The sequence below is a fragment of the Chaetodon auriga genome, chromosome 10 (genome assembly GCF_051107435.1).
Source record: "Chaetodon auriga isolate fChaAug3 chromosome 10, fChaAug3.hap1, whole genome shotgun sequence".
Classification (NCBI taxonomy): Eukaryota; Metazoa; Chordata; class Actinopteri; order Chaetodontiformes; family Chaetodontidae; genus Chaetodon; species Chaetodon auriga.
The window spans coordinates 280,286-297,331 of NC_135083.1; the positions used below are offsets into that span (position 1 = coordinate 280,286).

Sequence of the window (17,046 nt, forward strand, 5' to 3'; positions counted from 1 at the left end):
TTCTGTGCTACGGTCACATGTCTGAAAAATATACATAAACATAAAAAACTGAAATGACTTCATAACAATAAATCAGCTGCAGTCGAAGCCTTTGAGCCAACGAGACAAACTCAGGCACATTCAAAAATTATATAATTCAGCATTTTATGACAAAGACCTACAATAATGACATGTTTGTGTCGGAACGTCAACATCAGTGAACAGGAAGGAATAAATATGGAAGCTGAGTGACTGTTTTCAGTGTGACAGAACGGAAGGAGTCGACCTGTGCTTTGATTCTGTGTGACAGATTCGTATGAACTGAGTGGAGATGCTTCAGTGTAGTGGTGAGAAATGTTTTAGTGCTGCTTCACATCTTAGTTCAACAAGTGTTCACATGACTGCAGAGGCAACAGGATCGCCTTGTGTTTGACAGAGGAGCAGGCGGGAACGTCTCCACGGAACCTGGAACGGTTCCTGGATCCTGTGCATGACCCAGCAGCCTCCTGCTGGTCTAAGTCCAGCACTTCATAATGCAAACACGATGAGAAGAGTCCGTCAGAGTCCACGTCTGAGTGCATCTGACTCTCAGACAGTTCATCTGTGGGTCTTCACCACGAGACGTGACGCTCTGTGCAGGCTGCTGCACATCGAGACGCTTCAACAAGCAGTCAGTCGTGTTCAGTGGGAAGATAATCCAGCTCGTCGCTCTCCTCCGGGCCCCTGACCTCCACGGAACTCCTCCCTCCATCTGAGCAGAACAGAAGAAATAAGACATGAGACGGGAGGAGACGCAAGACAACGTTACAGAGAAACTACTGCGAGAGAGGAGCAGATGAGATGAGACAAAGAGACAAATGAAACGAGACAAAATGAGATGTGACAGAATAAAACCAGGAGAGACGTGAGAGAAGGCATGAGACGAGACATAAATTGAGACATGCTGGGACATGACAGAAAACAGGGACGAGACACTGTGAGACGGGACGATATCATCATAAGAAAAATGAGATCATAGACGTGCGAGATGAAGTGAGAGACGGGATGAGAGTTTGAAGTGAGACGAGATGTTGACGTCTGTGTTACGTACAGAGATCGTCAGAGGACAGCAGCTCAGGAGTCTGAATCCTTCCCTCCTCGTACAGAGTTTTCTTCTGCAGGAAACGCTGCTTACTGGGATTCACATGGACTGAACACACACACACACATACATACACACACACACACACACACACACACACACACACACACACACAGAGGAAATGACTGATTTACTGAACCCACCAAAAGTTCAAACAGTAAAAGTGTTTACAGTGAGATCACGGACAACTGTTTTTCTAGACAAATACACAGTTTTGGGAAAGAAGGCTCCATCATGAGGCGTCCAGGTAGCTCACCTGGGCACAGGTAAAACCTGTGCTAACAGTCCTGCACTAGAGCCCCTCGCTGCATGTCGTCTCCTCTCTCCAGCAAAGCACTTCTTTGCTGAAGAGAAGATTTTTACAGACGGGACACAGCAGAGAGAACCAGGACTGCACCAGCAGCAGTCCTGTAGCACTGTCCAATCAAGACCAGTCATCTATGTAAACAGGAAGTCCGTGCAGCAGCACAAGTGAGCACAACTTCCAAAATGTGCAGTTTTAGAGGTAAAAGAAAATTCTAATTTGTTTTGTTTGTGTCTGCACACATGGAGAAATCTGTTTTTGGATCTGACTGTGCTAAGCTAACGGATGCAATTTACTCATTTAAGGATGCTGCTTGGTATTTTGAGGTATCCTATGTTATTTTAGTTAAATGTGATTTAAAATCTTGATTAAACAGAACTAATTAAGTTTCAAATCAGATATGTCGACCGTACTCCATATTACAGGTAAGATATTGGCATGCTAATGTTAGCTTTGTCAGTTGGTTCAGTTACAGCTGAGGTTAGTGGATGGAAACATTTAGAAACAACTAAACATTGTTGTGCAAACTTCCCTGCTCTGCCGAGTTTGGGGCGTCACCGTCGCATCACCGAAGGTCACCGGAAAGACCCGAGTAGTCCCGAAGGACGACAGACAGTCCCGAAAGAAGCTAAGTTATTTGTAGCGTGCTGCGCACGTCTTGTTCAGTAGAGACAGCGCTAAGCAGAACCGGGTTGTGGCCGTCCACGTCGTTGTTTGTGTCTGTTGTGCGTGAGTACAAAGTACGTTTGCATCTGTTGTTTATCATGTGTTGTAACTACCTGATGCACGTTCTCGCCCACAGAGTTAAGTGACGTATGTTGTTACGGGCCAGTAATACATCCATCTTTATCCATATATGTGTTCTAACCATATGAATCTGTTATGGTTGAGTGTTTTATACATGGATGGCTGTAATATCTGACGATATTTACCTTACGTTGTGTGTTAGATTGTAATGGTGCAGCCTGAACCGCCCCCGTGTGGCCATTAGGACGTATTGTTTGACCAAAGTTGTTGTTTTACTGCGTTCTTTGTGTGCTACCATTCGTGTGTTTATATCACAGACATGTTAATAGCTCTATTGTTTATTTATTCTATTCTTCAGGAAACCACAACACAAAGCAATACAACGCATCCTGCACCTTGTTCATGTGTGGAACTAACAAAGAAGAAGAACGAAACTCTCTGGACTAGCTGTGGCCAGACTGTGTACGCCAGCATCCAACATACATTCCACAATTGTGTAAGAACTAGTTTACGAGCTGCAGCCGGTTTTCATTTACTGAAGATAAACACTGATGTCAGCACGAGGCTAAGTTTGAACTGCTGCTGGTGTTTCTTTGAGACAGGCTTTTATTTCTGTAAAAATATGTTCTCCGTGTCCACAGCACTAACTCATCAGTAAAACAGCAGAGTTGTGTCGTGCATTCCCGTATCTCTGAACAGGCTTTTAATGGAAAACTATCAGTGCTGCGTTTTGTTGATGGTAGCTTAGCATGGCTCAGCAAGGCCTACAGCAAAGAAGAAACAGAGTTAATGAGTATGAAAACATTTTGGACAGAAAGTGGCTTGGAGCCTGAAACCACTCTGCTGTTGGACTGATGAATTAGTGATAAGGTGTCAGCTGCAGGTAAGTTCACCCCCTCGGTGTTTCCACCTGGCCTTCATTTGTTGGTGCTGACAGAATCCCTGGATGTCACTGGAGCTGTTATTTAGTTAGTTTCATCAGAGAATTTACGGTGACACAGTTCAAGGTAAAAACCAAACAAAGCACAATCTGGTCCTTTCGTGAGCTGCTGGCTTACCTGAGGGCCCCAGGGACAACGAACGCAGGGACTGCACAGGAGACACGGATTCTGGGGCACCACAGAGCCCAGCTGTGGCTCCTGCTGTGGTCTGGCCCCTGATGTCTGGTCCTGTGAGGGCCCGAGCCCCAGACCTGTCACTACTGCTGCTGGGCTGGGGGGGGGGGTTGTACTGGTCCTCAGTGGGGACAGAAGGCTGGCTGAACTGGGAGTTTTCAGGCCCAATTGGTCTGTCATACTGGTCTCTGATGGATGGAGACAAAGACCTGGAGCTGGTCCACTTAGATTTGAACTGGGAGTAAAGGTCGTACTGGGAAAAGCCTCGACTCTCATCGGTTTCACAAGGACCGGCGAATGAGGAGGAGGGGGGCAGGGAAGAGGAGATGGTGGGGAGGGAAGAGGAGGTGGGGGGCAGGGAAGAGGAGGTGGGGGGGAGGGAAGAGGAGGAGTGCAGTGGGTGTGGAGGAGTGAGGGAGCAGAAAGAGGAGGATGAAGAGAATTGGGAGGGCTGGTAGGTGTCTTCTAGTGGTCCCAGTTTGGACAGCTGTTGGGAAAGAGCTCCAACACAAGAGTCCAGTGGGTGGGGAGGTCGTGGGAAGGAGTGGGAGGGGGGTTGAAGATGAGGGTGAGCAGGGTGACAGTGGGGGGATGAGGAGCTGGCCTTCTTCACGGTGTTGTGGATGCCCTGAAGTTTGTCAAACACCTGAGAAGAGAAATTTGACATGAGGAACAGAAGAGGATCTGAACAAGAACCCTGAGGAACACCGAGCAGATGTCAGTTTGATCTCAACTGCCAAATGTGTTTGTTTCACAGTGAAAGGAACCAAACAGACAAGTCCTGCAGTGTCCATCACAACGGCAATCTCATGACGTCTCTATTTGGACAGTCGGAACAGCAGTTTTAGAAGGTCTGTGGCTGGAAACACAGAATCTTTTTTCTTTTTTAGATGTAACTTTCTGTGCACATGGTGTGACAACAATTGAAAGAAAATGTTTCATCTAATTAACATTTCAGTGTACACTGTACTATGTCACATGTCACAGTACAGTTACACATGTCACAGTACAGTTACACAGTACAGTTACACATGTCACAGTACAGTTACACATGTCACAGTACAGTTACACGTCACAGTACAGTTACACATGTCACAGTACAGTTACACATGTCACAGTACAGTTACACATGTCACAGTACAGTTACACGTCACAGTACAGTTACACATGTCACAGTACAGTGTACACGTCACAGTACAGTGTACACATGTCACAGTACAGTGTACACGTCACAGTACAGTGTACACATGTCACAGTACAGTTACACGTCACAGCACAGTGTACTCATGTCACAGTACAGTTACACATGTCACAGTACAGTTACACGTCACAGTACAGTTACACGTCACAGCACAGTGTACTCATGTCACAGTACAGTTACACATGTCACAGTACAGTTACACGTCACAGCACAGTGTACTCATGTCACAGTACAGTCACACGTCACAGCACAGTGTACTCATGTCACAGTACAGTTACACGTCACAGTACAGTGTACTCATGTCACAGTACAGTTACACATGTCACAGTACAGTTACACGTCACAGCACAGTGTACACGTCACAGTACAGTTACACATGTCACAGTACAGTGTACACATGTCACAGTACAGTTACACGTCACAGTACAGTGTACACATATCACAGTACAGTTACACGTCACAGTACAGTTACACGTCACAGCACAGTGTACTCATGTCACAGTACAGTTACACGTCACAGTACAGTGTACTCATGTCACAGTACAGTTACACATGTCACAGTACAGTTACACGTCACAGCACAGTGTACACGTCACAGTACAGTTACACATGTCACAGTACAGTGTACACATGTCACAGTACAGTTACACGTCACAGTACAGTGTACACATGTCACAGTACAGTTACACGTCACAGCACAGTGTACTCATGTCACAGTACAGTCACACGTCACAGTACAGTTACACATGTCACAGTACAGTGTACACATGTCACAGTACAGTTACACGTCACAGTACAGTGTACACATGTCACAGCACAGTGTACACATGTCACAGTACAGTTACACGTCACAGTACAGTGTACACATGTCACAGCACAGTGTACACATGTCACAGTACAGTTACACATGTCACAGCACAGTGTACTCATGTCACAGTACAGTTACACATGTCACAGTACAGTTACACATGTCACAGTACAGTGTACACATGTCACAGTACAGTTACACGTCACAGTACAGTGTATACATGTCACAGTACAGTGTACTCATGTCACAGTACAGTTACACATGTCACAGTACAGTTACACGTCACAGCACAGTGTACTCATGTCACAGTACAGTCACACATGTCACAGTACAGTTACACATGTCACAGCACAGTGTACTCATGTCACAGTACAGTTACACATGTCACAGTACAGTTACACATGTCACAGTACAGTTACACATGTCACAGCACAGTGTACTCATGTCACAGTACAGTCACACATGTCACAGTACAGTTACACGTCACAGCACAGTGTACACGTCACAGTACAGTGTACACATATCACAGTACAGTTACACGTCACAGTACAGTTACACGTCACAGCACAGTGTACTCATGTCACAGTACAGTTACACGTCACAGTACAGTGTACTCATGTCACAGTACAGTTACACATGTCACAGTACAGTTACACGTCACAGCACAGTGTACACGTCACAGTACAGTTACACATGTCACAGTACAGTGTACACATGTCACAGTACAGTTACACGTCACAGTACAGTGTACACATGTCACAGTACAGTTACACGTCACAGCACAGTGTACTCATGTCACAGTACAGTTACACATGTCACAGTACAGTTACACACGTCACAGTACAGTTACACATGTCACAGTACAGTGTACACATGTCACAGTACAGTTACACGTCACAGTACAGTGTACACATGTCACAGCACAGTGTACACATGTCACAGTACAGTTACACGTCACAGTACAGTGTACACATGTCACAGCACAGTGTACACATGTCACAGTACACTTACACATGTCACAGCACAGTGTACTCATGTCACAGTACAGTTACACATGTCACAGTACAGTTACACGTCACAGCACAGTGTACACATGTCACAGTACAGTTACACGTCACAGTACAGTGTACACATGTCACAGCACAGTGTACACATGTCACAGTACAGTTACACATGTCACAGTACAGTTACACGTCACAGCACAGTGTACACATGTCACAGTACAGTCACACGTCACAGTACAGTTACACATGTCACAGTACCGTGTACACATGTCACAGCACAGTGTACTCATGTCACAGTACAGTTACACATGTCACAGTACAGTTACACATGTCACAGCACAGTGTACTCATGTCACAGTACAGTTACACATGTCACAGTACAGTTACACATGTCACAGCACAGTGTACTCATGTCACAGTACAGTTACACATGTCACAGTACAGTGTACACATGTCACAGTACAGTTACACGTCACAGCACAGTGTACTCATGTCACAGTACAGTCACACGTCACAGTACAGTTACACGTCACAGTACAGTGTACACATGTCACAGTACAGTTACACGTCACAGCACAGTGTACACATGTCACAGTACAGTGTACACATGTCACAGTACAGTTACACGTCACAGCACAGTGTACACATGTCACAGTACAGTTACACGTCACAGTACAGTTACACGTCACAGTACAGTGTACACATGTCACAGCACAGTGTACACATGTCACAGTACAGTTACACGTCACAGCACAGTGTACACATGTCACAGCACAGTGTACACATGTCACAGTACAGTTACACGTCACAGCACAGTGTACACATGTCACAGTACAGTTACACGTCACAGCACAGTGTACACATGTCACAGTACAGTTACACGTCACAGTACAGTGTACACATGTCACAGTACAGTTACACGTCACAGTACAGTATACACATGTCACAGCACAGTGTACACATGTCACAGTACAGTTACACGTCACAGTACAGTGTACACATGTCACAGCACAGTGTACACATGTCACAGTACAGTTACACGTCACAGCACAGTGTACACATGTCACAGTACAGTTACACGTCACAGCACAGTGTACTCATGTCACAGCACAGTGTTCCTGCTCCTCCTATTGTCGAGGAGCAGGAAGTGAGACGTGTCACTGGACAGACGTGTTGGACTGACATAGGACGGATGTCTACATACAGAAACACTTTGAACAAACCAGCAGTCTCTCTGACCTCTGTCATGGCCGGTCTCTTCTTCCTATTCTTGTCCAGGCACTTGCAGGCCAGATCCACCATCTCCATACAACCAACGGGCTCTGCAGCGCCCCCTGCAAACACAACATGAACACAGCAGCTGCAGATAACAGGCAGGGAACAGCACTGACATGACCAGGAGAAACACATAAAGACTGACCTGTGGTCAGCCGGTGGTCCAGCTGTTTCCTCCAGGCTGCTGCAGATGAAGCGGTCCGATTGTCCTCTACCTCCTCCACCAGGTCCTTCTACACAACCAGGACCACAGCACTCAGCCAAACATCACAGCCACAGTCCACTAATGTCCATCGTATCATACTTAATGCTGGGGTGTGTGTGTGTGTGTGTGTGTGTGTGTGTGTGTGTGTGTGTGTGTGGGTGTGGGTGTGTGTTCTGACCAGGAATCTCCCTCCTGACTTGTTGTTTTTCTCCAGAGCTCGACGACCGGTCAGGACCTCCAACAGCACCTGAAACACACACAAAGATCAAACATACCTTTGACCAATGATCAGTGAGAACCTCAGTTTCTTCAACAAATCAGTGAGCTTGTGATCATCGATCAATAAAACCATAACGTGACATCGTCACTGGTTTGTGTCAGAGTGGATCTGAAGATCTGAAGACACACTGTGCCTGGACAGATGGGATCAGGACTAGAGGGGACCTGGTCTTGGCTGTCAGAGCCTGACCTGCCTGAGGATCGTTGTTTTCATTGGCTCTTCCAGGAACACTTTTACTTGTGGCATTTATTATATTTCATCCTCTTTACATTTTATCTTGTGTTCTTCTGCTTTCTGCCTCGCTGATTTTATTCCTGTACAAATAAAATGTCTGAGAAGATTCTTATTGCTGTTATCAGACGATTGGACAGACAGCTGAATTATGGACACATGGACACTGGTTATTATGGAGTTTGTGCATTTCCTACATGTCAGATATGAAGTTCTTTCTGATGCTGTCAGTCAGATTTCTGAAGCGGTGACTGCCTCACTGACTGATTTCTCATGTCAATCCTGCTGTTCATCAATGCTCAGCAGTATAAATGTCCTTCACGCTCACAGAAAGTTGTGCTTCGATGAGAAACTCAAACTGTTTTTGTCGCCGGCAGATCTTCAGTCTTTGGTGAGCTAGCAGACTACATTTCCCATAATCCCCCACGGTGTCTCACCACTCCAAAGCTGAAGACGTCCACAGCGGTCCCCAGCTTCCCGTCCCTCACGTATTCATCGGGCAGGTACGCCAGCGTTCCTCTAACCGTTGTCGTTTTACCAACAGACACCGTCTGAGACGCCGAGCGTCCCGACGGGCCACGAGACACAGACCGAGCCAGACCGAAGTCCGCCAGCTTCACCACCAGGTGGCGGTCCAACAGGATATTTGAGCTGCACAGGGACAGAGACAAAGACAAGACGCGTCTCAGGACTGTTTTCATATAGATCAGGTCAGGACCAGAGTCTCAATCTACAGAGACCCCACAGGTGCCCCATGGACAAACAACCGGAGACAGCAGCAAGGACAAACTTCCTGTTAACAGAATCAGGGTCAGGGGTAGAGGGGTGGAGAGAGAGAGACAGAGACAGAGACAGAAAGGGAGACAGACAGAGAGACGGAGAAGACAGAGACAGAAAGAGAGACAGAAAGAGAGACAGGGAGATGCGCAGCAGTGACTTAAAACCAGCCGGTAGCAGCAGTGTCTCCATCATCCGTCCTCAATGCTAACAATGCTAATGTCATGTGACCGCATAGCCGTTGAGCTGTGTGGTTGAGGTCGCTGTCTGTCACATGACCATTACCTGCTGTGATGTCATGCTGTGGAAGGTCCATGCTCTATCTCTTCCTGTCTGTCAGAAGGATAATAACACAGCAGCAGTTTCCTCTGTCCACCGGAGGGCGGTAGAGGAAACTCAAACTCTTCTGCTGTCACTTCCTCCAAATGTCTGTTGTTCTGTTTTACACCATATAAACACTCTGAGATATATTTATACTATGTGATGTGTGTGATGTCACGCAGGTGTGACGTGCTGTCACATGACGTGCTGTCACGTGACGTGCTGCTGACCTCTTGACGTCTCCGTGGATGAGCGGTGTTTCTCCTCCGGGGGGACAGTGAAGGAACTGCAGAGCTTTTGATGCTTCTTCAACAACAGCGACTCTCTGAGACCAGGAGAGGGTCATGGCCACCTGCACGCACACACACACACACACACACACACACACACACACGAACAGTAGGTCCACTTGTGTCCAGTTCTGATCGGACTCTGTTCTCTGAACTTGGAGACGTGATGTGACAGCAGTGTCTGATGAAGACACTCTGACATCACAGCGTGAAGGGACGGACACCAGTCGAGTGACATCAAACCTGGGTTGTGTGTTGTGCGTTGTGCGCCTGCTGTGTGTGTGTGGTGTGTGTTGTGTGTGTGTGCGTCGTGTGCCTGCTGTGTGTGTGTGTGTTGTGTGTGTGTGTGTGCGTTGTGTGCTTGCTGTGTGTGTGTGGTGTGTGTTGTGTGTGTGTGTGCGTTGTGTGCCTGCTGTGTGTGTGTGGTGTGTGTTGTGTGTGCGTTGTGTGCCTGCTGTGTGTGTGTGGTGTGTGTTGTGTGTGTGTGCGTTGTGTGCCTGCTGTGTGTGTGTGTGTTGTGTGTGTGTTGTGTGTGTGTTGTGTGTGTGTGCGTTGTGCACCTGCTGTGTGTGTGGTGTGTGTTGTGTGTGTGTTGTGTGTGTGTGTGTGTGTGTGTGTGTGTGTGTGCGTTGTGTGCTTGCTGTGTGTGTGTGGTGTGTGTTGTGTGTGTGTTGTGCGTTGTGTGCCTGCTGTGTGTGTGTGGTGTGTGTTGTGTGTGTGTTGTGTGTGTGTTGTGTGTGTGTGTGTGTGTGTTGTGCGTCGTGCGCCTGCTGTGTGTGTGGAGTGTGTGTGTTGTGCGTCGTGCGCCTGCTGTGTGTGTGGTGTGTGTTGTGTGTTGTGTGTGTGTTGTGCGTCGTGCGTCGTGCGCCTGCTGTGTGTGTAGTGTGTGTTGTGTGTGTGTGTATGTGTGTGTGTGTTGTGCGTCGTGCGTCGTGCGCCTGCTGTGTGTGTGGTGTGTGTTGTGTGTGTGTGTATGTGTGTGTGTGTTGTGTGTCGTGCGTCGTGCGTCGTGCGCCTGCTGTGTGTGTGGTGTGTGTTGTGTGTGTGTGTGTGTGTGTGTGTTGTGCGTCGTGCGCCTGCTGTGTGTGTGGTGTGTGTTGTGTGTGTGTGTATGTGTGTGTGTGTTGTGCGTCGTGCGTCGTGCGCCTGCTGTGTGTGTGGTGTGTGTTGTGTGTGTGTGTATGTGTGTGTGTGTTGTGCGTCGTGCGTCGTGCGCCTGCTGTGTGTGTGGTGTGTGTTGTGTGTGTGTGTGTGTGTGTGTGTGTGTGTGTTGTGCGTCGTGCGCCTGCTGTGTGTGTTGTGTGTGTGTGTGTGTGTGTGTGTGTGTTGTGCGTCGTGTGTTACGTTGTGCAGCTGGTCCTCCAGCGACCTCTTGTCCATGTAGCTGTAGATGAGACACACTGTTCCTCCTCCTTCACTGACTCCCAGCAGATCTACGATGTTTGGATGTCTGAACCTGAAGAAGAAGAGTTTCTCTGAAGCGTGTTTCTGGTTGATCAGGTGTCATCCGACTCTACGTCACATGATCACGTGATCACACACTTTTCAGGTTTGTGTCTGCAGTGAATTCATGTGTTTCTGTGTGAGAGTGACGCTCAGTCATGAGGCTGCAGGTGATACACGGATCGTACGTGAAGCCTGTGGAGATGAACATTTTCACATCTACTTCAGTTGTCGATCACTGAAATCTGATGACTGAGCTCTTAGTCTGCGGATCATTGATCGCTGATCAGTACACTTGATGTTCATTGTTTTTAATGATCCTGATGACTCACTGCACTTATGTCTTCCACTGTGTCTGTTTGTCTGAGGGAATGATTCATACTCACTTTGTCAGTTTTTCCACTTCAGTCTGAAAACTCTCCTTCAGCAAAGCCCAGTCCACCAGACAGTCCTACAACAACAACAAGCGGACCAATCACAGTCCACTTCCTGTCAATGGCGCAGATCAAATTTCTTTCTCAGACTGTTTCATCTGAGCAAATATGGAGCCAAAACATTAACTTTACATTTTGATATCAAAAATAAAATTTGGCATTGAAAACAAAACTGAACTGAAAAGGAAGCATCAGTCCTGAAAGACCTGGAAAAAGTTGCATCGGCACTGAAACGGGGGCTGGTTGGACTGCAGAACACCTGACCTGACACACCTCACTCAGTTCACCTGAAACTCCCAAACTACAAGTCCGTCTCTCTCTGACGTTAGCTGTGATAGCCGACATTAGCTAAGTTCAGCTGTGATAGCTGACATTAGCTAAGGTTAGCTATAATAACCGACCTTAGCTATGATAGCCAACATTAGCTACAGTTAGCTCTGATAGCTAACATTCCAAAGACTGACTCAGGAGAGGGACGTTTTTACAGTACCTGAAGGTCCTCATACACGCTTGGAAAGGAAGGGGTGACTGGAGGGGTATTCAGGTGGTACTGTGGTATTCAGGTGGTACTGCGATATTCAGGTGGTACTGTGGTATTCAGGTGGTACTGCGATATTCAGGTGGTACTGCAATATTCAGGTGGTACTATGACATTCAGGTGGTACTGTGGTATTCAGGTGGTACTGCAATATTCAGGTGGTACTGTGATATTCAGGTGGTACTGTGATATTCAGGTGGTACTATGATATTCAGGTGGTACTGTGGTATTCAGGTGGTACTGTGGTATTCAGGTGGTACTGCGATATTCAGGTGGTACTGTGACATTCAGGTGGTACTGGGGAGGGGGCAGCACGGACAGAGACAGGAAGAGACTGAACAAACTGGTTAAGAGAGCCAGCTCTGTCCTGGGCTGCCCACTGGACTCCATCCAGGAGGTGGCGGACAGAAGGACGTTAGCCAAGCTGACATCCATCGTGGACAACTCCTCCCACCCCCTGCACCTCACTGTGAGGACCCTGAGCAGCTCCTTCAGCACAAGACTTTAACATCCCCAGTGCAGGAAGGAGCGCTGCCGCAGGTCATTCCTCCACCGCCATCAGACTGTAGAACAGTGCACAACAACATCCACTCAAATGCAAATTGTTCTGATCACATCTCACATTTTTCCTGTTTTCATGTGCAGTCGTCATTTTTAAATGAGTACATATAAGTAAATAAGGGTGTACGTATTGTATTTATTGTAAATTCCATAGGGTAATAACACTTGTGCAATATTTTTCTTGTCTTCTTGTCCTCTGACTTCTTGCACTCTGTCTTGTTGCTGCTGTAACATGTGAATTTCCCCCCATTGTGGGATAAATAAAGTCTATCTTATCTTATCTTATCTTACTAGGTGGTACCATGATATGCAGGTGGTATTATGGTATTCAGGTGGTACTGTGGTATTCAGGTGGTACTGTGGTATTCAGGTGGTTGTAATCTGTTAGCTGCATCAGAAACCTCCCAGCCTGCTGCACGTGAGGTTCACTAAGAGAAGAATCATGTGATTGTACCTCACATCCACCTCAAAGCTCCACCCTGTCACAGTGAGTCATGTGTGATCTGTGCTGTGATTGGCTGACCTGTTTGAGCCTCTTGACGGCACAGTCGGTGTTCCTCAGAGTCGCTTTGTACACAACTCCAAATCCGCCCTCACCCACCTGCAGGGAGGGGGAGAACCCCTCCGTCCCAGCATGCACCTCTTCATACGACCAGCACATCACACCCGACACGACTGGGGCAGGCTGAGGGATGACATAATGACCAACGTCATCATTATCATTCGAATATTGGTCATGTTTAACATGATGCTCTGTGTGTGTGTGTGTGTGTGTGTGTGTGCGTGCGTGTGTGTGTGTGTGTGTGTTACCTGGCGGGGTTGGTTGAAGTCAGAATGCAGACTGAGGGGGGGTGGGGCAGGTCTGGGGAGTGGTCCTTTATCGACTGAATAAAGAACACCAGTGCACACAAACACACACACACACACACACACACACACACACAAACACACACACACGTGTTTATTTCCTAAAAGTCCTGTGTGTGTATGTGTGTATGTGTGTGTGTGTGTGTGTGTGTGTGTGTGTTACCTGTTGTGCTCAGGTTGTAGGTGTTTGGTGTGGGCAGGGCATTAGGCTTCGAAGGAGGGTCAAACTGAGAGAGGCACACAGGAGGAGCAGCAGGAGCAGGAGCAGCAGGAGGAGGAGGAGCAGGAGGAGGAGAGGGAGGCTTCAGACTGGACGTCCCTGCAGAGAGACAGACAGAGAGTCAGCCGAACGTTAGACTGGCTGCAGTGTTTGACCCCTGACCCCTCAGCGGCCAATGAACTCACAGCCCAGGATGACATCACGAGGGCGGAGCAGCTGCAGACGCTCCAACAGGTCGATCAGCTCCCCAACGCGACGGTTCCTGTTCTCCAATCGGTTCATCACCCAGTCGGTCCGCCTCTCCCTCCTCTCGGCCAATCGCACAGCGGTCTGATCACCGAGGACCTCTGAGGCTACAGCAGAGACAGAACAAAGACCGCTTTACCACAAAGACTCAGTCCCAGGACAAGTTCTGTCATCTGGGGGGGGGTCGAGCCTCTGGCAGTGATGTCCTCAGTCATCAGAGGACGGAAACCTACCTGAGCACCGCAGAGAAGGAGCTGAAAGGTAGATTAGAAGGTCACGTGGGCCAAAGAGGTTACAAGAGGGTCTGCGGAGACAGATCAAGTCCAGGTCCAGGACCACTGAGCACACATGAGACTGGAACGTTCAACCAAACACAAAACATTTCCCAAACTCAGCACATGCACGCACACACACACACACACACACACACACACACACACACACACACTCACATATACACACACACACACACTGTACATGATTGACATATGTCAGGGGTGGAGACCACTGGATTCGGCCCATGACGTAATTCATAATTCTTATTTTCAGCAAGAAAGAAAAAAACATGACAACATGAAAACACAGCTTCTCAGGACCTGAGACTCAGGCGCTGCCCCATCAATGTGTGTGTGTGGGGGGGGGGGGGCACAGCACCACTGAGGACAAGCCTTTGATGTGATGATACTTTGACAGGCAGAAAGACAGACAGGCAGAAAACAGACAGACAGGTACGCCCTCCCTATCAGCTCCGTGTTAACGCTCGCCGTTAGCAGACTCACCGAAGCGGGTCCAGTCCAGGTCTGATAGTCCGTCCATGACCCTACAGAAGTCCCAGAGGACGGAGGACGGCAGCTTGTACAGAAACGTCCCCCGCGGGTCTCCTGCCGACATGTTTTTAATGGAAACTAAACTGACTGAAGTTTCCTCACACCGAAGCTAACAGGCTAACAGCCAAGCGACCCACCGCCGGGAAGGGGGTGTTCACACCGGGACCAGGATCGCTCCGTCTCACCTGAACAGTCCGGAACAAACCCGTTAAAAAAACTTTTTAAACTTTGAACAATCTCAGACGTTCAGCACATCTGCCGCTTCCGCCCGCTGCATCTCCAAGCTCACTGCAATCAGAGCCGCTTCCGGTTAGCAGTCCTCAAAAATAAAAGCGTGTGACGTTCCGAGCAGGATTAGAGTCAGTCACTGCACGATTCGTGAGAAAGCTTAAAGCTTTTTCCCATCTTTACTGCCACAGATCGAATATGATATACGAAGAGAACAAGAACACACAACACAGGAAATAGATCACAAAAACATGGTGCACCAGCAAACAAAGACAAGAGAAGAAGAGACAGAGGACTGAGGACAAATCAGTCATTAAATACTGGAAGAAGAGAAATGAAATCAAAATGACAGATTTACATGAGGTACTTCTAAGTATGGAGACAGGTGCTGAAAGACACTTTATATTTCTCAAAGAGAATTTAAGGTTTTTAAAGTTTAACCACCAAAATATGAAACTTGACAAATCGCTGAAAGGAGTCCTTGTGTCGGAAAAATACAGTGACATCATATCTAAAGTTTTTTTTACTTTGTATGATGTCACTGTAGGTTATAGTTCACTAATGAAACTGCAAATGTGGGAAGTGGGTGTGAACCAAATCACAACGGAAAAAAGACATGAGGAATAAATTATTTCTGCTGGTTAGACAAAGAAACAAAGAACGAAAATGTCCACAGATTTCACAATAAAGGAATGAACAAGATAAATCCACTGCAGCATGTCAACAGATACTCCTGTCCTTGACTTCATCACATAGATGATCTGTAGAACAGAAAAGGCAGTTTTACTCATTCATTAAAGGTACTTGAGAGTATTTCAAAGGTCTTTGTAGTATTTGCCTCATGAAGTGCTCAGAAGTGACAGGAAAGGCATGAAAAGAATGATGAAAGACCCAAAATAAGGTGTGTTCATGATTTCATCAGAGACACAAAAATACTAAGAGAATCCAAACCATCATTCAGTAAAAACAGGAAGTCACATCCAGTAATTCTGTTTATATATCGTTTTTATCCATATTCCCCCATAACCATCTGCCTGTGTCACACACACACACACACACACACACACACACACACACACACACACACACAAAAACCCTCCCTGCAAACCGAAGTCTTTTTGAAGATTACAGAAAACAGACCGTATGAGTGTAACTGTGTGTTTTTACAGACTGGTGTGTCTTACCCTCTGCAGTTGAAGTCAGTGTTAAAGGTGAGTCAGTAACAGTGCTTTTATTTTGTTACAGGAAGTCCTGAGTGAAGATTTTGTTTTCGTTCTGACTCAACTGACCCATTTCCCTGTTTGCCCTACGGCAAGCATGAAGTGTGAAATCCCCCCCCCCCCCCCCCCCCCCCCCCACACACACACACACACACTGGTTTGTTGAGGAGTCTGAACGCACCATCACTTCAGCTCTGTCTGTCTGTCTGTCTGTCTGTCTGTCTGTCTGTCTGTGGTGCGGGGGGGGGGGTCATGTCTTCATCTCTTAATGTCCTCATTGCCCATGTCTTCATCTCTTCATCTCTTCATGTTCTTGTGGCCTCATGTCTTCATGTTCTCATGTCTTCATGTCCTCATGTTTTCATGACCTGATGTCTTCATGTCCTCATGTTGTCATGACCTGATGTCTTCATGTCCTCATGTTTTCATGACCTGATGAACATGTGTTGTGTGTTTCAGTATTTATGTAAACTGCTGAGTCCCCTGAAGTCATGTGACATGAAACTGACCAGTCAGACAGAACTTTACTCTCTCTCTGTGAACTTTGTTGTGTTTCTTGATTTTGTGTCTTTGTGCATTATCATGCAGCGTTTGTAAGTATTTACAATATTTCTATCATCCTATTCTCTTGTCCTATTTCTTTATTTAATTGCTTTTTTAAAATGTATTTATTTATTTTCTTTTGTTGGCGTCGTATTGGACGGTATATGAGGACGACTGTGAATGTATTGACACTTGAGCTAAAACTGATGTTTGACTTAAAATATATATATATATATATATA

At 46.9% G+C, this 17,046-nt stretch overlaps 2 protein-coding genes across 3 annotated transcripts; one reads left to right on the top strand and one right to left on the bottom strand.

Moving 5' to 3' along the window:
• Positions 1-119: 119 nt before the first annotated feature.
• Positions 120-15,133, bottom strand: irak1 (interleukin-1 receptor-associated kinase 1). 2 transcript variants are annotated; one of them, XM_076741841.1, is made up of 15 exons: positions 14,767-15,133; positions 13,927-14,094; positions 13,685-13,840; positions 13,465-13,538; positions 13,178-13,339; positions 11,508-11,572; positions 11,023-11,134; positions 9,619-9,740; positions 8,728-8,941; positions 7,958-8,026; positions 7,720-7,807; positions 7,539-7,633; positions 3,230-3,932; positions 1,070-1,168; positions 120-730 (listed from the first exon to the last, which is right to left on the bottom strand). In XM_076741841.1, the coding sequence occupies exons 1-15, from the start codon at positions 14,876-14,878 to the stop codon at positions 651-653; spliced, it is 2,319 nt and encodes a 772-aa protein (XP_076597956.1). In that variant the 5' UTR covers positions 14,879-15,133; the 3' UTR covers positions 120-650. The 2 variants fall into 2 exon arrangements, with proteins under 2 accessions (XP_076597956.1, XP_076597957.1); XM_076741842.1 differs by lacking the exons at positions 120-730; positions 1,070-1,168; positions 3,230-3,932; ... (2 more) ...; positions 7,958-8,026; positions 8,728-8,941 and having other exon boundaries at positions 9,662-10,966; positions 14,767-15,091.
• On the top strand, positions 6,469-7,450 carry LOC143326610 (uncharacterized). Its single transcript, XM_076740317.1, has 5 exons — positions 6,469-6,481; positions 6,535-6,581; positions 6,724-6,770; positions 6,804-7,367; positions 7,438-7,450. Exons 1-5 carry the CDS (start codon positions 6,469-6,471, stop codon positions 7,448-7,450), a joined length of 684 nt encoding a protein of 227 aa, XP_076596432.1.
• Positions 15,134-17,046: the final 1,913 nt, after the last annotated feature.